The 20,355-nt window shown below is 43.5% G+C and overlaps 1 protein-coding gene across 5 annotated transcripts in view; it reads left to right on the forward strand.

Moving 5' to 3' along the window:
• Positions 1-20,355, forward strand: part of arhgap12b (Rho GTPase activating protein 12b) — a 65,352-nt gene that overhangs the window by 37,389 nt on the left and 7,608 nt on the right. For 3 of the 5 annotated variants that reach the window (XM_085467514.1, XM_085467517.1, XM_085467518.1), the window contains exons 3-8: positions 15,004-15,276; positions 17,376-17,516; positions 17,639-17,719; positions 18,237-18,359; positions 19,749-19,823; positions 20,224-20,285. In XM_085467514.1, coding sequence (XP_085323640.1) covers positions 15,004-15,276; positions 17,376-17,516; positions 17,639-17,719; positions 18,237-18,359; positions 19,749-19,823; positions 20,224-20,285 — 755 coding nt within the window. The remainder of the gene's footprint in view (positions 1-15,003; positions 15,277-17,375; positions 17,517-17,638; positions 17,720-18,236; positions 18,360-19,748; positions 19,824-20,223; positions 20,286-20,355) is intronic. The other 2 variants (XM_085467515.1, XM_085467519.1) reach the window with 1 other exon arrangement.

A 20,355-nucleotide genomic window follows, 5' to 3' on the forward strand; every position in this document is an offset into this window, starting at 1 on the left:
AACGATGTTAACATGCTGCACATGGCTCATCCATTCAAGATTCAGTGACTCATCTGTTCCGTCCAATTAATTACAAAGCCCCTGTCTGCCTCATTCTCCTCTCCCTGCAATGAGATTAAGGAATTAACTTTTGTTTTTCACTAGAGGGTCATGATCAGAATATGTGCGAGCAAATAAATTAAAACTAGTCACCTGCTGGGTGGTGTTTCTGCCTTTCCAGCTTGTAGCAGGAACACGTTTCTGCAATTTACTTCTTTTTTGGACGTCAGGTCTGTGAGGCGATGGGGTGTGTTTTCAGTCTGTGAGGTCGGCTGATTTGTTAGGCAAGTTGTCAGGAGCGTGTACCTGAAGGCACCTGCCAGGTAAGCGACGCTCTGCAACATGGTGACGTCATTTGGGGCGACTGGAATTGATAAGGGAATCGTTTGCAAAAATGGCAAACGATTTCAAGGAATTGAAACAGTGGGAACCGGTTCTCAACAAGAACCGGGTTTCGATACCCATCCCTAGAAGTCGGGTGATGTAAGGTTGACCATGGGAAAACTTTGAAAATCAAACTACACAGAGCTGAGCTGAATAAATCAAACCCCATAAACTGTCATGATACCCGTTCCAGCTTTTTAAGTCAAGATTGAATTTTATACTTACCAGTACCTGTTATTCAACTACCACCCGAACACAACTGTCAGCTAACAAGGTGCACCATGAGTCATGTAGTTACCTTTTTCAGACACAAATTTTAAAACATTGTAATCAATCAGTGTTGTGGTCGAAGCCTGGCCTTATCAGGTAGCATCAGTGGCCGAACTCACAAATATGCCTGGGGCTAAATGGGAGCAGATCCCTGCAGCCTGGTTCCAGCATTTCTTAAAAATCCTAAAATCATAAAAGTAAAGGCTGCTGTGGCAGTAGATTAATGCTATAACAGCCTGGTTTCTGTAATGAAATCCTTCAGCTCTCTGCTGACCTTGTTTTTCTGTCTAATGAGCTGTTACAGATTGAATATGTGTTTTTATGATGTAGTTTGTGCTTTAGTAAAGTGTGTTGTATCTACTGTAAAGCAATGTTGTACAATAAAAATAGATCTGTATTTCACTAGAAACAAACACGGCTCGTCAGAATGCCGCATTTGGATAGACTTCTCCAATAACAGCTCTGCTCTGTGTGTGATGAAAGCCGAGGTTTTCCTGCCTGCTATGCTCAGTATGAGACCATCAAGTGGAAGGATAATGGCTTTGTTTAAGCAGCTGGGTTAACACAGATCCTGTGCTGCTGCATTTGCGGAGTAATGCACTGGATAGTGGATCAAGTCAAGTTTTCTTTGAGTTAGCCCGGTCAATAAATAACAGAAAGGAAAGGCAACTATTTGGGGTCCTCCCGGATCAATGTGACACAGGTCTGTGTGGACGTGTATCTGAATGGTTTTTGTGACGTAACAGACTCGTCTGCTGAGAATTTTAATTATAAGGCACCAACTATGTGTGTGTCCCAGGTGGTGGACTTCCAAGAAGTATAAGAGTGTAATTGAGGTCTAATTGATAAAAGCTTTGTTTACCAAAATTAAGACTTAAAAAAAATTAGTACAACAAACCAATCAGTTCTCCTTTCTATGTTCTGTTAGCTGCAGCATTAGCAGTGCTGCAGTGTTTGTCGGCAGATAAAGTCCGGGCATGAAAAATAGTAATAACGTCAAAAAACAAACTCATGCCTCTTATGGATTATCTGAATGCTTGCAGGTTCCCATGGTAACCGTGGTCTTACCAATGTACGGCTCAACAGATTGCATATTCAAAACTTATTTTCATCCATTCGAAGCTGATCATAACCATCTTTCTTGCAGGTTGTGTGTTCTGCAGAAGTGTTTGTGGTGATTTAAGCAGGTTAGAAGCAACGCTGAACTATCAGGCTATCCCAGCTACCACAGGGCGAGAGGCGGGGCCAAGGAAACCTTTAAAGCTAAATCCAAAATGGTTCTTTTGTGCGTCATGGCCAAAATGGGAGTGGGGCCCCCTGGTGGGTCATGATGTTACCGCAGACATGAGTGAGACAGGCATCGGTGGGCAAGACACGAAAACAGGGCGTTGTTGGAATGCTACTACGCAAGTAACCCTGGCGGAAGGGGTTACATGAATAGGATGAAGGTCCTATGGATTCTTCGATACCCAACATCCACAATGACGGCGAAACAACTAGTAGCTCAGTGTTCCAACATTCGAAAGAAGGGACTGCTCGCACAGCTAGAGATTGACGAGGTACAATATAAAAAATATTACGTGAAGTACCCTCAGAAGGTCTGCTAGATGATGATAATGCAGCACTACGGACGATACCTACAACCACGCTTACCGAGACTAACAAGCTGATCTATAATACGGCAGCAGTGATCAGTGAGATACTTGGCTATAAGTTGAACAGCCACAAGGGGCAGTACCCTCCATGGAGAAGGAGGCTAGAGGGCAAGATCAAAGTAGCACGGAGGGAGGTTAGCCAACTAACGGAGTTGCAGAAAGGTGCGACAAAGAAAGTGCATAAAAAGTACAGCAAGCTGTCCATACCTGAGGCCTTGGAAACTGCCAAGCAAAGACTCACAGCCTTGGCCAGCCGCTTGAGGAGGTACACCAGAGAGATAGAAGGCAGGAGAATAAACCAGCTGTTCTCCACAGAACCAGCAAAGGTGTACTCTCAGTGGCAAGGGAACAATAAGAGAACAGCACCACCAAGGCTGGAGACGGCACAATACTGGAAGAGCATATGGGAGAAGGACGCAACCCATAACTGCAATGCTCAGTGGCTAGTGGATCTGAGGGCAGACCACAGCGACCTCCCTGAACAGGGTCCAGTAACCATCACGGTGGCAGACATCCAAGCAAGGGTCTCTAGTATGAAGAGTTGGACAGCACCAGGCCCCGACATGGTTCACGCCTACTGGCTAAAGAAGCTGACTGCACTCCACGAGCGTCTGGCAGCAGAAATGAACCAGCTGCTAGTTGACGAGAGACACCCGGGTCAATACATGGGGCAAAGAAAGGGATTGGCAAGAATACCAGAGGCGTAAAACACCAGCTACTGGTAGACAGACCAGTCAGCCGAGACTACAAGACCAGGCTGACCAACCTGTGCACTGCCTGGATTGATTACAAGAAGGCCTATGACTCAATGCCCCACAGCTGGATACAAGATCAACAGGACCCTAAGAGCCTTCATCAGGAACTCAATGGCGAGCTGGATATATGCTCGCATTGGAGTTTGGGTCCTAGTGGAAGGCTTGTCACATATCGCCCTTAACTTCAACAAGCAGCAGCAATTTTTACATAACAGGCTGTGTTGTTTATGTTTTTTTTTAATCAAATATTTCAAAGAAATACAATACCTTGTCTTGTATTTTGAGTAGAGTGAAGATTAAAACTGGGGGAGACCTGTGGGGTTTTCTGCTTTCTACGTGGGCCTCAGCACTCTTGACTTTTGGAGTGGCTGCTTTTAGTTGCAACAAGTGAAAAGAAGCTGCTTTGAGATTTGAAAAGCTAGAACTATCAAAACTTTGACAAATCTGCTTTAAAGCTTTGCTTAAATCAATCAACTTAATCAGCTGATTAGAATCGGTCCTTGTTAGTTTTCTGACTGTTCATCTTTCACCAAGATCTCTGCTGCACAAGTCCACACACCTTTTGACCTCTTCTCCATCCCACCCGACCAGCCATTCTGCACCCAGGGAAGGGAGTCGGTGTAATTAGCTTGAACCAATCACACTGAAGGCATTAGGGCAGGATTAGTCATTAACTGGGGGCTTAGCTGTCAGCTGTCAGCCACAGAGGAATGCTGCTAAGCCTCTGCTTCAGCCCCGTGCCACCAAGACATGGCAAGAAAACAAAAATTACGCCTGCGAAATAGTTCTTAAAATACAGTGGCGCTGTCTGCCGCTCTGCTCTGTTAATAGCCGTAGCCACGGGTGGATGGATCAGACACCAGCTGTAAATATCTCCGTTGCATATGTAGCCCGGTGCTGCTCTTTTAATGTCCAACAGATGTTGGTGCAGTAATGCAGTCTGTGAGCCTGGATACAGGAGGACCTGAAAACAGGCACACTGTCTGTGTTAATTAAGCAAGTTTTCATAGTCTGAAGTGTCAGAATGTAATGTGTAATGTTTAGTGGTGTCACCACAGAACAGACCCTCTGTTAGCTTTGGCTCTGCAGTCAGAGAAAACCTGATGGCAGCGAGTTTGAACACAGACACTCTTTGTACTATGAGGGCCACTTGAAATGAGAAATAAGAGTGAGATTTGCCAACGCCAGTTCCATTAAAGAAATTGAATTTTCCTTCAGCGCGTCATCGATACCCCAACCCCCAACCCCCATAACCCCACTGCAACTAAACAGAACAAATTGATGCTGTCAGGGTGCTGGCAGGTCGTTTGACTGGTGCAGCCTGAATTCATTTATCAGACCCCTTCCAGTTCTCTCTCAGGAGCGTACGCAAAATCCATCACATCCTGTTCTTCCTTTTTTATTGGACGGCTGTGTGGGTAACAGATTGCAGCACGGCTCTGTCGTCCTTTCCCACAAGTCTGGCTGCGTGTCTCACACTTTGATCGGAGAGCACACACGCTGGCTCGCAGCTTTTAGTGAAAGTTTGACTCCAAGTTTGGCAGAAAATGAAAAGCAAAAGGAGTTGAACAGTAGGGGGGGTATGACCCAGACTGGACACATTCCTGGGGGGTCTGGGAGTCTGTCCTCCTGTGCAGATCGGTGGCCTTTAACTTCCCCCAGCATGGGCATTCAGATTCTTTGTTGCAATCTGTTACTCTGTTAGACAATCCTTTGCACTGAGTATTTCTTAGAGAAAAGGCATAGTTATACCAGCACTTTAAACAGTGAAACTTTGCAGTGAATTAAACCCACAGAAGTTTGTTAATTTAAAACAATATTAAATGACTCTAACTTTATTAGCCAATGGAGCGCCAGGGGTGTCCATAACCACCATAAACTAACCTCTGGGCATCCAAAAGAACCAGTGAGAACATGTTAGGTGGTTACATACATGCTGATGCGTAAAGATGGAGTGGAGCGAAAACTGAAGTGCTGATGTATGCTGTGACTAGTCCAACCTGCTAATAACATTATGGTTGTCTTTCAGCTACAGGAGCAGTTAATATGCCTAGGTCCAGATCTTCGAATTCATCCACTCTGTTGCATCAGCTCATTTGTATAGCACTGTGCATGATAACAGTAGCAACTTTGCTCCACTCTAGAAAAAATTCCAGCAAAATTCATTATGTTGCATGCACTGCTGTGGAATTGATTGCTACAGGCAGATATGTTTCTCTGTCGTAACTGGTTAATGAAATATGAATAATCTATTCAATGGAAGTCTGTTGGAGTCAAGACGTAAGACTGGAGTGTAATAGGTCCACAGATCTGTCAAGTATGCACTTAATCATTTACGCTTGTGAGTATAGAGACTGCACGGAGCTTCTAGAAAAGGGGTGTCGAACTCCAGGCCTCGAGGGCGGGTGTCCTGCAGGTTTTAGATGTGTCCTTGATCCAACACAACTGATTCCAATGGCTAAACTGCCCCCTCAACATGTCTTGAAGTTCTCCAGAGGGCTGGTAATGAACTAATCATTTGAAACAGGTGTGTTGACCCAGGGTGAGATCTAAAACCTGCAGGACACCCGCCCTCGAGGCCTGGAGTTTGACACCCCTGTTCTAGAAGAACCACACCGTTTGCAGTGAGGCACTGACCACTGAGACTGAGCACAGCCAGGTGAAGCAAAGGTACATGTGGTACCCACCTGAAACGGCTTGTTACACAAATCACATCATACACTGACAGTAGCAGCACATGCAACAAACATGTTTCTGATCCGTCTCTCCTGCTAGTGTGAGCAGCTGCATGCACTGACCTGGTGATATTTGACATACACATACACACACATTCTTAAATAGTCTGGGAATGTCTCCATGTGCTTTAAAGAAAAGATCAAAACTAAAAAAAGTTTCTCTCTGCGTCTGTGTTCGCATTCACACTTTGATTCGTGTTGAGGCCCAAATAGAATCCGACCCCTGTGATCTGATGTTTACCTGTAAAGTAACCAGGTCCTTGGGTCCTTTACAAATGAAGCTTTTGATTGGCTCATTCTAGTTATTCTCAGTTGCGTTGTTGCAGATAGGCAGAGCACAGTGCCGCACACTCATTCTTGGCTCTACGACAGTCTCCCCTTTATGCACAGGAGACTGAACATGGCTGCAGGCTTCCCCTGTCCTCAAAATCCACCCCTCACTCAATTAATATTTCAAGAAGGAAACCTGATTGGAGAGGCAGTGTGTGGCAGTGAAACTCCCTCTGTTCTTTGCAGAGATGTTGTTTGAACAAAAAAAAAAAGAAGAAGCCTTAAATCATGTAAAACAGATGATTTTGGAACAAAAACTCAAAAATTCATTTGTCCACTGCAGCTTGTTTTAGCACTTGGAGCCTTCTTTTGTCTGCTGTATCCAGGCAGCAACAGTTTGTGTCTATTAGACTTGTTATTCTCCAACAAGCTATCTGGAGGTTTATCACAACAAACTGACATTTTAGCTGAGCCTTATCAGCTCCACACCGAAAGGTTAATTGTTCGCATCTCTATCAGCGCATGAGCCTCACCGAACCTTCTGATCCGTGAAATGAAAGGAGCTGTCGTCATGCCGACCGCTGAAAAGATGCTGACTTGATTTTAATCTCTTGGTTTTTGCTTTTTTTTTTTTCTTTTTGTTTGTTTTTTTGTGCCTAACCCTGGTTGTCAAGTGCTGACCTGTCTACCTGTGCAGGTTGCATATATATGTTTCATTAACATTTTTTTCCCTGCACAAACTATTTAGACGTTTTTTTCTTTTTTCTCTTTTTCTTAAACTGGTTGCTAAGGGAGGTGAGGAGTGGTGCGCGTGTGTGCATGCGTCTTTTCTCATGTTCATGGAAAATAGACAGGGAGGGCTTTGCCAGAAATATTATGATGAGAGAGTGGGCGAATGTGTTCGGAGCGATGACTAGCAACGCGGAAATGTAGGTTAATCTGATCATATGGATGTGGCCATCGTCATCAGCATCATATCTCCTGGAGCAGAGGGAGAGAAAGTATGATGAATGTGAGAAGGAGGGGTAGCAGTAGGGCGTTGGCTGACTGAAAGGTGGCACAGGATAAAGAGGGAAAGAATGGCCAAAGAGGTTTTGGTGCATGATTATCAAAAGATGCAGCAGATGAAAGGGTTGTTTGGTGTGTGTGTGTGTCTGCAGAGAAACGTGGCTTGAGAGGGGAAACAGAGAGGAAGGCGGCGGTGGGAAGAGGTCAGCAGAGAAAGATGAGAGAGCTGAGGACAAAAGAACAGAGGGAATGGGAGCAGATTGAGGCAGCGTTTCAGCGATGCTGCATGCTCTCCCCTGCCCTCCCTCTCTCCAACCCTCATGACCTAGCTTCAAACGGTTCTCGTAGTGACCACCTTATTGGCTGGATGTCTCCGTGGTCTCAGTCACCATGCCGTCTATTCTCACCACCACACCGCACTTCCTTTAACCTGCTTTCATCTAATTCAATTACTCAGTCGCATTATGTAAGGTGGTTACCGGGGGAATAGAGCCACGCTCAGAGGTGAGATTGACCCGTGTGCTGTCGGTGATGAGAGGGAGGAATACAGAATTATTATTTTAACAACAGTTATTACAGAGAGTGGAGCTTGTTGTTGAATCTCTCTGCTGCCTTTAATTTTCAATGCAGACCTCCTAAGATTGACTTTGTGGGAAAGAATATTTGCCTACCAGCAAATAAATAACATCACATTTACCAGTAAGGAGTTATGTGCTGGTGTTCACTATTAGTGATCAGACCCAAAACACTGCACAGTAGGTCTGTATTATCCAGGCTCTGGCCTGCAGTACAGGTGGAGCCGTGTTAAGGAAGTTTGAACTTCTGTTTCATGCTGTGTGCTTTCATCTTTGCGGAACTACTTCCCTTTCTTTTCATTTGCAAAACCAAGTGCAACAGCATGGATGTCTTAAGGGGCTGTGTCATTTCAGACCCACAATTTAAAGACATTTAAAAGACATAAAAGACATTTTGTTTCTGTTCATTTTTAAATATCTGTGTCTATTCAGAAACGTAGATTCTGTGTCACAAAGGAGGGAAGTGAGATCTGTAAACATTATGTAATGTGTTCGGCTTTTTTAGTCTGTCAGGATCCTGACAGCAGTAGCAGCATCCTGAATCGGTGATTGAAATGAGAAAATGCAGTGTTTGATCTGCCTTTGTGTGCTGTTTGGACTGCAAACTGCTGCACAGCTACCATTGATGGAGATGCTGCAGAGTGGGTTGCCATGTGCTAGAAACCCCTCCCCCTCACGGTACTCTCCTCATGGCCAGATATTTGTGATGGAAACTCTCCCCCCTCCCACCCCTGTGCCTACTGTCGTAACCCAAGGGAGACACCTACTGGACCTGCAGTTTAACTGCAGCCTGTGCTTCCCTGCTGCCCTCACCCTGACCTGTACTTCTTTACACAGAGAATTATTTATGGTTTAATTTACAGCGCACTGCTGGGTGCAGTCCTTCTCCAGCGATTGTACAAGCTCTGTGGGACAGGAGGCTGACTGAAGGGAGGCGATTTATAGTGTGCTTTTCTCAATATGGCGATAAATACAAGGGCGATAGCAAACTGCAACAGAGCCTAAGCTCATCGGGATCTATTAGTAAACCTCTCTCTAATCAGTTGTTTTGTTTTCTGCTGTGCACGTCCGTTCCCAGCTTCCTTCAATTTCTCCATTAGACCTCTGAGTTGAATTAACGACATGAAACCACACGGGCCTACACACTCAGCCTGCGTAATGCATTCTTAATGCAGTTTGTGGAGATCCTATACTGTACTGGCCTGTAGTCTGAAACTCATTTATCACGGCTCTGCCAACAGACAGGCTGCTCTGCTGTGAAGAAGACTGTTCTGTATTCAACAGCACCTCTCTCCCTCTCTCCTCATCACCTGCTCTCTTTCTCTCGCTCCCTCCACCCATCCCCTAGATCCTCTCTATTTTTAATTACCTGTCAGAGACCCTGGGTCCTGATCCCTCCTTCCCCGCTCTCTGCCACATCTCATTCACTTCAGCCAGGAATCTGCCTGTTGAGAATACAGCGATTTACAGTGAGGGTACTGGGAGTATACTGTGGGAGGACGTCATGCTGAAGTTGCCTGCTGTATTTTACTGTGTAATACCACAGGGAAGATTTTAGCAGGTGTGCCTGTATTTTCTGGTACTGTTGAAAAAGAGTGTTTTAAAAAGTGTGTTATTTAATTGAGTGAATTATTTAAATTAATGTGTCATACGTTTTGGTTAAATAATGCTTATTATCTTTAAAATTGGCACATTATCATCAAAATAATCATCATCATCATAAGCACAATCGTATCTTACTTACCTTACAGGTAAGGAAGTGCCTTATACTTGCAGTCTTCCTGTTGACCAGCAGGGGAAGCCTCCCGGTTGTTATTGATCGTTGTGTTTTGTCAAGTTTCCCTCCCCTCACCCCCAGATGGACGCCCGTCCCTGAACTGGTTCTGCTGAAGTTTTCTCCTTAATCAAAGATAGTTTTTCCTTCCTACTGTCACCAAGTGCTTGTACACAGAGGTTCGTCCGATTAGGTCTTTACCTTACAATATAACGCAGCGACTGTTGTGATTTAGCATTAAATAAATATAATTAGTTGAAATAAAGTGTTTGCAAAAAGAGGTGACTGTCAACTAAAGCTTGCACTTTTTAAGTTAATGAGGAAATTGCCCCACTTCTCACTTGATTTATGACCTAATTTACCATTTTACTGATTACTTTTTGGTGTTCATTGATAGTTTCAAGTCATATTTAATATAGCATTAATAGCCTACCTTGGGTAATTGCTATCAGAGGAGGTGCAGTCATTACATCCACTCCTTATTTGACCCTGGTATCTCTCTTATTGTGATTTGGTCCCTGCAGCTCTTATGAGATATGACAATACTGGGAATAATTTTCTGCACATGCATCATGACATGTGACCCCTTTCACATGATACACATAGATAACTGATGCCATGTGTGTGTGCTTTAAATTTAGTCGGCTGCAGCTTGTCATACCTGAAGATTAACTATGGCTTTTCCTGCTGTAGTGTAACATTCTCAGATGTATTTTTCAACTGTTTCTCAAGTACATTAAATACGGCACCTAAAACATGTTAAAAGATTACCGGTGTAATTTTTAACACTCTGTCGTGTGCCAGGTATCATCTAGAAACAATACAAAGTGAAATCGGTGATCAAAACTAAGTGTTGTAATGGTGAAAGAGCTTCAGCATGTTGCCACATGGAATTGCAAAAATCTTTAGAGAATTGTTGCCGTTGGTGTTAAAACTTAAATAACACCTTCCTCTTCTCCTAATCACTTTTATTGCCTGTCAAACCTCCTTTAAATATACTTTGCCTAATCTGTCATATGGCACTCATTTGTCCCGGTGAAAGAAGAGTCCACAGGAGTAGTGATCGGGGGTGTTATCTCTCATCAGCACACTCAGGTCTCTACACTGTGGTAAAAATAGAGTCTGGCCTTTGGTGAAGCAGTTTTGTCGGCGGCTGGTCTGAGCGAAACCCACAGAAAGTCATTCTTCGTAGGGGAAGCTCACACTATTTCAGCAGTTTCCTGTTGTGTCAGTTGCGTTTGTGTACACTGCCGCGCTCTGTGTGTGTGTGTTTGACAAGTGCAAAGGGGAACAGAATCCTTCCACCTCACACACACACACAAAGTGAGGTCTCAGATTTCCTGTTACCTTCAGCTGGAACATTACAAGTCAGAAGGACTGAGTGAAAGCGGTGTATTTCTTTGCGTCTGTGTTGGTGAGGGGTGCTTTGAAACCACAGCGCGTGCCCCGTTGCACTTGATGGCCGCCGTGCATCACCATGCGACGTGCATTCAGTGTGTTCAGAGGCTACAGGAGAGCCGGGGAGGATGACGACGACGTCTTTGTGTGCAGCTCTGGACACAAGGTGACACAAATGAGACTGCTAGATATTTTCACCATGTCAGCTTGCTTAGATCTCTGCCCTCTGCATTAATATAGCACAGTGCCTCTGCGTTGCCAGCACAGATGGATTTTGATGTCCCATAACAATTAGTTCCTCTGTGCTCTTCCTCAAACTGTTCATTTATAGTTTGAGACCTTTCCATCAGCACTGGCAGCAAGCAGCAGCTTTGTTCTCCTGAAACTGTTGCATTGGATTCCAGGTATTATTAATAACAGCATAGTGAAAGTTTGCCAGTCTGAATTTAGGGAACAGATGGTGACTGCCAGTGATGTTTCTCTTCATGTCAAGTTTAATTTTGAAGTAAAAAAAAAAGTTCCTCTGTTGTCTCCTGCAATACCAGATATGTGTTGTGTTTTAGTGTATGGTGTACATTGCATGAAGCTTTTCTTTCTCATACAGAACAGCCTCTCTTCATGTTGCTATTTTCATTTCTGTCTAGTTTCGAGGGAGTTGCCACTTTTTTCCCTCTTTCGAGTTTAGATGTCATACAGATTAGCAACAAAAAAGGAAAAGCTAGACTTTGAACCCCTGCACGGGGTCGCTGTAGCTCAGGAGGTAGAGCAAGTCAGAAGTCAGAGCACTAATCAAAAGGTTGGTAGTTTGAACCCTGGCTGCTCCAGTCTGCAGCCAAATATCCTTGGGCAAGATGCTAACCCCATGCTTTCTGATGCATCCAGCTTGCAGTGCAGCTGTTAAATGAGGCAAAGTGCTAAAGTGCTTTAAGTGTCCAGTCCATTTACCATTTGTAGTAAGGAGGGAATCTGCTGGTGATATCTCAGTTCTGTGTGTACACTAGAAATGGTCCTGAGTCGTCACCTGTATGCTGCGATGAAACATATCTATCTTGATGGTAGTGGTCTCTTCCTGGAAAGCAGTGGATCATCATTTGTAATGAGCTTTCACTGAATGGCTTGATGAGGATGAAAGAGCTGTGAATCATGGTGTTAGAGGCTGTATTTTTTGTTTTTGTTTTTCCTGTTTTGTTTTTAACCAGCAAAGCTAGTTTTGTTTTCATCCTGTGATTTAGTCTGTGCGTGTGTGTGCACCATCATGGTACCTTCTCTGGAAGCAAATAATATATAAAGTTTGATGTACTGGAAACCTTAAGGTGTGCGCTTGATTTCACACAGAAAGTGAGCGTTCATGTGACAAAACATCTACATGTCATTGGGAATTACGACACAGAATTTGGTGAAGGTTATAGTGAGTTTATCACTATAGCTTTGTGGTTACGTTGTCATGCTAACACGCAGTGACTGTGATCTGCATTTGCTCACTGCCTTAAGTTTGAGTGTACAGTAGTCATTAGTCGGGTGTTTGGTAATAAACTCTGTTGGTTGTGCTCTTCTTGTTACTCATTATGCTCCACATTAACAGCACTGAGGGGAGCACTACTCAGCCTGTGGAAACACAAAGGGAGCTTCGTCCAGTCTTTGGTAATAACACTAATAACAACAACGAAGAGCTGAGCGTCCTTTTAAACGTTACATGTTAGGGTGGTGCAAAATGACCAGTGCAGCTAAAGAAGACAAACACTCTATGCAGGCAGCAGAATATGATATAAAATGATTGTAGCATGTGTGGTCAGCAGTTGAACTGTGTTCCTTTACCCAGTAATAAAGCGTGTGCACACTCCACTCAGACTACAATCATTTTGAAATGACTCTGAATGCAGAAACCAAAAAAAATGTTTTGGTTTCCCTTCTGTCAAAACAGACATTAAAGCATATAAATTACTTCTCCACCAGATGCATTCAGGTTTGTTTGGGCTGAGTGGAATCTAAATGGATTTGACCCCAGCCGTGCTCTCCACAGCCGCGAGACTCCATCATTGCTGTATTACTTCCTTTAAAAAAAAAAGAGCAGTTAAAGTTGCAGCACACTGGATCCATTCTGGTGGCGACGGACGAGTCTGAACTCGAGTTCAGCCAAACTGTCATGTCTCTTCGCTTTGCCTCGTTCAGCTGCTCGCTCTGTGTTGGACTTGAAACTGAGAAGCAGCGGGTAAAACTAACTGAAGCCAGCAGGGTGCCACGAGGCCTTTGCTCCGGTCCAGCACGTGTGCAGGATATTAAATAATAATTCATGTGAAAAATATTCCTGTTATTCCAAAACCGGCAGGAAGTTCCATCTGCATCCTGAAAGATGCCCAAAAGCTTGTAACTGAAGTGTGTTTCCACCCCTACATTCCTCACCTGTAACAAACAGAGGCAGTGCTGGCACAGCGTTCTGTATCTAATGCTTTCCTGCTCGCTAGAGACACCCAAAGCTGGCACCGGTCACCCCAATTTTTTTTTTTCAGAGCATACAGAACGTTAAACGCTCTGAGCCGTAGCCATGGTAACTTAGCTTTTTCCCTTTTGTGGAGTGACCTTCGGATGCTGCCAAGTTTTAAAAGACCATCTCAAAAACTGTCTTTGATGTTTATCTGCTCTGACACTGCAGGGCCAGGTCCAAATCCAGGAAAATATATTCAGACGGCATCTCTTAGATTGTGTAAGTAAAGATCTAAATGGAAGACAAACTGTTTAGTTAATATAAACCTTTTTATCTCTATACCGCATCGGCACTTTATACCAGCCATTTGCACAAAAGACACACGTAACTTATCTCTTCTACTTCCTCTTGCCTTTGCTGTGCAACGTGCTTTTTTTTTTTTTTCTCTAACGCTTGTTTCCCCAAATTTTTCAATCTTTCTAACCTGCTGTGGCACAATTTGAAGCAATATTTATGGTTGCTAAGGAGATGTTTAGCTGTTAGGTCGCCGTGCCGTGACAGTGCTGTCTGTTATGGCAAAAAGCCACATTTAAAGTGACAGCTCTTCACAAGCCTGCACAGAGTCTTGTGAAAACTTTCTGTTTAAAATTCTGTATTTTCCTCTGACCTGTAGAGCTCTTTTTGTGTGCTAGGGGGAAATTTGCTGTATGTCTGCCTTCTCTTGATGAAGTAAATTGTGCTCAAAGCACCAAAAATCCATATTTCTTTCCAGGAATTAAGACCCAGTTACTCAGAAAAATCTGCAGTCCTTTTAGTGAACAGTTGAAACTACACCTGTACCTCTGGCAGTGCTAATGCCAGTGTGACAGCATGGTATCATTAGCTTTAGGTTAAGATTTAGGCTTGTATGATAATAAATAACTGTGTGAACAGGAGTAGAAACAGTTCCAATACATTCAAGGAGCCTTGCTGCAGAAGTTGTCTGAAAAACTGGGCAGCTCATACCAAAACAATCTACATATTGTTTAATATAACTATTAAACAGCCTCATGCATGAACCGTGAAGTAAAATCTCTGAAATTCACCATTTCATTTCTTTTGCATTTCATATCTTTTATCCCACATGGGTATTTCTTGCATTAAAATACCAGCAGACATTTGTCCTCAGAGCATTTGCCTCTGATTTGACAGATAAATGATTACATAACTCTGTTGAGTGCATGTGGTTCAAGTCTCACTGATATGGTGCGATTTCAACCTCTGTGACTGCAAGCCACATGTGCCGCCTCCATCCTGCCGTGCAGACTGCCAGACTTGCTCAAAGCCTTTGTCTGCCTCCTCACTCACTCACTTTCCTTCTTCTAAATGGAGAAATTAGATTATTGTGCAACAGTTATATTTCTTTGCAGCTAAATTCCATGTTTATGTTTGTAATGCTAACTGTGCTGCAGCAAACAGCTCAGCTGATCACGTTCTACCGTTGGGTCCACGCTGTGACAGCTGCTGCTGTTTGTAGCTTGGATGTCAGCAGACACTGGCGTCTTGTGGTCATGGAATTCCTGGAATGTCATTGAATTTTCAGAATAAAGTGAGGACAGTCGTAAATTCCCAGGACAACTCAGTGAATATAAATGAAAAAAAGATGATCAGCCACCCGTGAATGAATGCACCACAAATCCTGATCTTTCCCCCTCTTTTCCTCCATCTGTCTCGTCCAGACAACATCACCGACAAGTCAGGGCCGGTCCGACTCACCTGTCTATACCAACCTCCAGGAGCTGAAGATCTCTCAGTCCAGCCTGCCTCCTGTGCCCTCAGGCTCCCCAATCCACATCCTGGGTGACTGGGAGACCCACAAAGATCTGAGTGGCAGGCACTTCTACTACAACCGGGCCACTGGGGAGCGGACCTGGAAGCCACCACGCACCAGGGATACTAGCAGCAGCACCAGCAGTGCCCGAGGAGACAGTCAGTGCACAGCGGAGAGTGAGGTGAGGGGTGCCTGGAGTATTTGAAGAGAGATACTAAAAATGATCTGTTTCTGTAAGTAGTCATAAATGTCAAACATGAACAAGCATTCAAACAAATAATCCTTTGTTTGGGCCAAAGGGTTTAGTAGGTGTGAGTGGATGTGGAAACAGGAATCAGATCATGATGGTCTGTAAATGGCGTCTCTGGCAGTTCACGTTAAATAAACAGGCTCTGTTGAAGTTGTGGTCAACCTCACTTTTAAAAGATGTTGTGGTTAGACGAAGGTGGGAAGACAAGTGCGCCTTTGATATAGAGAAACCATGTTTTCGGTTTCTTAGTAGGTTGTCATTTCATCCTAACTATCCAACACTGCCCCCTTGTGAAGCATTAATGTACTGATGTATAACTGATAGAGCACTGGAGTGGCTTATTATAGCCTAAAAAACAAACGTGTTGATTCCAGCTTGTCACAGGACCTTTGTTTTATTGTTGTTGATTGTGCTGCTTGGCTGAAAGACTTAAAACATGAAATTCCAACCAGCCTGAGGAAAAACGTGGTGATACACGACAGATAAATCTGCCACTGACATTTGCAAATACCATCAGCTACTAGTGTGAAGTTGTTCAATATGTTATTTTCCAGCTGTGACTGTTAACCATTTTTACACAAATAAAAGCATTAGTCAGCTATAAAGTAAGAACAATAAATAAATAAAGTAAAAGAAACACGTCAAATGTTATTTGATGCTTGGGTTGTTCAGCTTTTATATTCACTAAATATAGTTGGTTGAACGCTTCTCTACTCTTTTTCTCTTCTGGCACCAGCAGCCTCAAGGCCTTTTATATTTTAAGGTAAATACATACAGAGAGAACCCAACAATCAGATGACCTGTATGAGCAACCACTTTGGTGACAGTGGGAACAAAAAACTCCCTTTTTAAACAGGAAGAAACCTGCAGCAGAACCAGGCTCAGGGAGGGGCTGCCATCTGCTGCGACCGGTTGGGGGTGAGGAGAGGAAGACAGGACAAAAGACAGAGATTAATAACTAATGATTAAATATCTTCCTTCTCTCTCCCCAACCGTCACAGCAGATGGCCCCGCCCCTCCCTGAGCCTGGTTCTGCTGCAGGTTTCTTCCTGTTTAAAAAGGGAGTTTTTCCTTCCCACTGTCGCCAAAGTGGTTGCTAATAGGGGATCATATGATGGTTGTGTTTTTCTCTGTATGTATTATTGTAGGGTCTACCTTACAATATAAAGCGCCTTAAGGAGACTGTTGTTGTGATTTGGCGATGTATAAATAAAATTGAATTGAATTGAATTAAACACAAAGAGTGGGGAAAAAAAGGTGAGTGAAAAAGAGACAGTCAGTGCATTGTGGGAAGCTAAGCGAGGGATCAGGGTCACCTGATCCAGCCCTGTCTATATGCTTTATCAAAAAGGAAAGTTTTACTTCTAATCTTAAAAGCAGAGATGGTGTCTGTCTCTTGAATCCAAACTGGAAGCTGGTTCCAAAGAAGAGGGGCCTGAAAACTGACGGCTCTGCCTCCCATTCTACTTTTAAATATTTTAGAAACCAAAAGTAAGCCTGCAGGCAAAGTGGTTGTATCGGGGTCATACAGTACTATGAGGTCTTTAAGATAAGATGGGGCCTGATTTTTTTAAGACCTTATATGTGAGGAGGGGGATTCAACAGGAACCTAATGAAGAGAAGCTGATACTGGCGAAATATGCTCTTTCTTTGTGGTCCTCATAAGTAGTGTAGCTGCAGCATTTTGCATTAAAATGTTTACATGATGTTTACAGTTTTACATTCTTGCCTACAGTTGGGCAAGATGATTGATGCTGAAAACTACTTGAGAACCTTTTAAATGTTGGTGTTGTACCTTACAGTGATATCAACATGACGCCATGGAGATGCTGCTGAAGTGCATAACATCCACTGTAACTCACATGTTGGAGTTTTATACTCAGCAGCCAGTTTTTACTTTGGTTGACTATAACTTTGTGTCCTGTTAGAACAAACTTGCCATGTGGTCATACGTGTGGTCATACGTGTGACCCTTGGTTCAGCCAGTTCTTTGCTTTAAGGTCTTCTTTGCTGTCCTTCTTTCTCCACAGCCACTGTCCTCAGAGGAAAACTGCCACAGCACCCACTCCAGTCAGTCTGACAGCCAGTATGGGTCACCCCCTAGAGGCTGGTCTGAAGAGCTGGATGAACATGGACACACCCTCTATGTGTCTGAATACACACAGGAGAAGGTGGAATCTGATTTTGATTGTGCTTAAAAGAGTTCGGGTGACCTCACCTGTCACCCTTAGCGACTGCACTTCCATCAGATGCTTTTTCTTTATTTGCAGCTGACCAGTGTTTATGTTTACAGTGGATAAAACATGTGGACGAACAAGGCCGACCCTACTACTACAGCGCTGATGGCTCCAGGTCAGAGTGGGAATTGCCTAAGGTAAGATTACATGATGAACTTGGTTGTCCGTGTGCTTTGTCTTCGCTCTTTACATCAGACATCCACCACCTAATGCAGGTTCCTTCCTGTGACAATGACAAGTCTTGTCGTATTACATCACCTGGCACCACTGCACTGTAACACACTTTGCCTCATCCTAGCAGTGTTGACACCAGTCCTGTTGTTGTAAGTGGATGAAGTTCTGAGAGCTCACGGAAGAGCCAAGTTTACGTTGAACTCTAAGTGACTGGCTATTAGTGGCACTTTACCACCTAATCTGGAGGCTTTAGAGGCGATCAGAATAGACCGCTTCGTTTGCAGAGTGAGTAAACAGTGGTCCAGTGCACACGCAGGTACAGTCAGTGGACTTTACTGTAAACAATGCCTGCTGTGTAAGGAAAGTTCCTCTGTCCAATGATCCTGTGGACAGTAAAAGGAGAGGTAGGGAAAGGGGATGTGAGGTCTGTTAGAAAAACATCTGGACTGTAAACATCACCACTTGTCTCTGTCGTTGCAGTACAACATCTCCCCTCAGCCTGGCGAGGTTCCTAAGAGTCGCAGCCTGGAGAGAAAGCAGCCGGAGCCCATTGTCCTCACTAAGTGGAGGCACAGCACTTATGTCTTAGACCTCAATGACAAGGTAGGACAGAGACCACCACTAATGTGGAGTTAAACAGTGTTAGGCTGATGGAAAAAGGCTCTGCTGTGTTGTTCATGCTGTGTTTTGTGTGCACTTTGAGTTCAGCATATGGAAAGGTGGTGAATAATTCTGTGTGTGAAAAGAAGAGAGCAGGTTGTTGTGAAAATTAATGATGGCCAAAAAAATGGATTAACAAGTTTGCTTTTTCTGGGGACGACTTCATGGTGTGTGTAGCCAGCATATCTCTGTGAGGACAGTGGGCACCTGCTCGTCATGTTGTGTGTGATTCAATCTTGTGACATGTAAAACGGGCCAGAGCCACAAAGTACAGCTCACAAACCCACACGCTGACACTTGAATGTCCCTGAATTCCTTTTAACAATGCAACATCTGTTACCATCTGGGTCAGTTATCAGTCTCGCTTGTGTCTTTGTTTGTGAGAGTGCTTTTTTGTTTTTGTCTCTTGTGAGAACAAAAATGTTTGCTTCTGTAACGGTTTTTTGGGTGGGGGGCTTTTCCCCCCTGTCAAAGCTTCTCCGAGGAACTTTTTTCACAGGTTGAAAATACATTTTTGTTTTGTTTTGTTTTTTTTTACCTAAGAAACTTTTTTACAAACTTGGCTAATTTTCTTTTCACCTGTTTCAACTGGAGAACTTTTTTCTTCCCATTTCACAGGTAGAAAAAGTAAAACATTGTAAAACGGTCTGAAATTGATTTTTTCCTTTTAAGTCAGGAGGAAAATAAACGTGTTAGAGATTAGAAAATGAATCACCACAAGCTTTTCTCACTTTCCGCTCAGGGCTTCTGAAAGGAAAGCTCACAGAATACAAACTGATACAAGAAAGGAGACGCTGCAGAGATTTAGACATCCTCAACCTTACCCTTCAGTTTGGGCAAAGCTCCAAAAACTAGTCCCTGCACTTTTTATTATGCAACTAGGCACGTATTTTTTTCTTTTCTTTTTTTAACCCTCCCTGATGCAGAGTTTAGCAAGTCACATTAAAGAAATGGTTCTAATATGGGATCTAACAATATGCATGAGTTAAAAGAACTGGCTAAAGAGTGGCTAGATTTAAAAACAACACCCTATATGTTGGTGTTTTGTTAGTTTCTTCAGTGTACATTGTTGTTGATGCAGATCAGGAAAAGAAGAAGCTTATTGGACTAAATATTGAACATCTCTGAAGCCGAAATCCAAGATGTTTGCAGTTTAAACCCTAACTTGTCTTTTTTATCTTTCTCTTTTAATGACTTCTATTAACAATAACTCATTCTTGTGATTCCATCCCAGGTTTCTTCTCCATCACTCTCTAACCTCAGACCTACTGTCTTCATGTGTAGTCATGTATAGTTATTAGTGACTTATCACACTGTGCCTCTTGTTGGTAGGAGTGTGCTTCGGTGCCCAAGCAGAGCTCTCCAGACTCTGACTCCTGCCCCTCATCTCCTAAGCACCCCTTGACCGTTAGTATCCCAGCTTGCACTGCACACTGCATATCATCATCCTGCTGTCTCTGCATGTAAAGACAACACTTCTCATCTTTAATCTTCTCAACAACCCAGTTGGTTTACTATCGTCTGCTGCATGCCATATTTACCTGCATCAAACCTATCACCTACCTACTAAACTACTATTTCAACACTGCAGCATTAGGGTGCCATCTGCTGGTGGTGTTTAGCTATGACACAAGGCAACACAGCAGCTTTAAGACTGTTTGCTCCGCTCCATTTGCTTGTTGAGGATCGGTGTGTGTGTGTGTGTGTGTGTGTGTGTGTGTGTGTGTGTGTGTGTGTGTGTGTGTGTGTATTTTCATTCATGTGTTCCAGCAGGTTTTTATCTGCCACTGTGTGTCTCTCTCTTCAGCCTTCAGAGAAGTGTGGAGTTCTCAATGTCACCAAAATCACAGAGAATGGAAAGAAAGTCAGGTAAGACGTGATTACTCTCTAAAAGTGTTCTCTGCATCCACAGAATCTCATTAACACATTTGTTCTGACT

The sequence above is a fragment of the Copadichromis virginalis genome, linkage group LG9 (genome assembly GCF_057382275.1).
Source record: "Copadichromis virginalis isolate Kocher_CV1m ecotype Utaka linkage group LG9, C_Virginalis_male_GT1.1, whole genome shotgun sequence".
In the NCBI taxonomy this organism is placed as follows: domain Eukaryota; kingdom Metazoa; phylum Chordata; class Actinopteri; order Cichliformes; family Cichlidae; genus Copadichromis; species Copadichromis virginalis.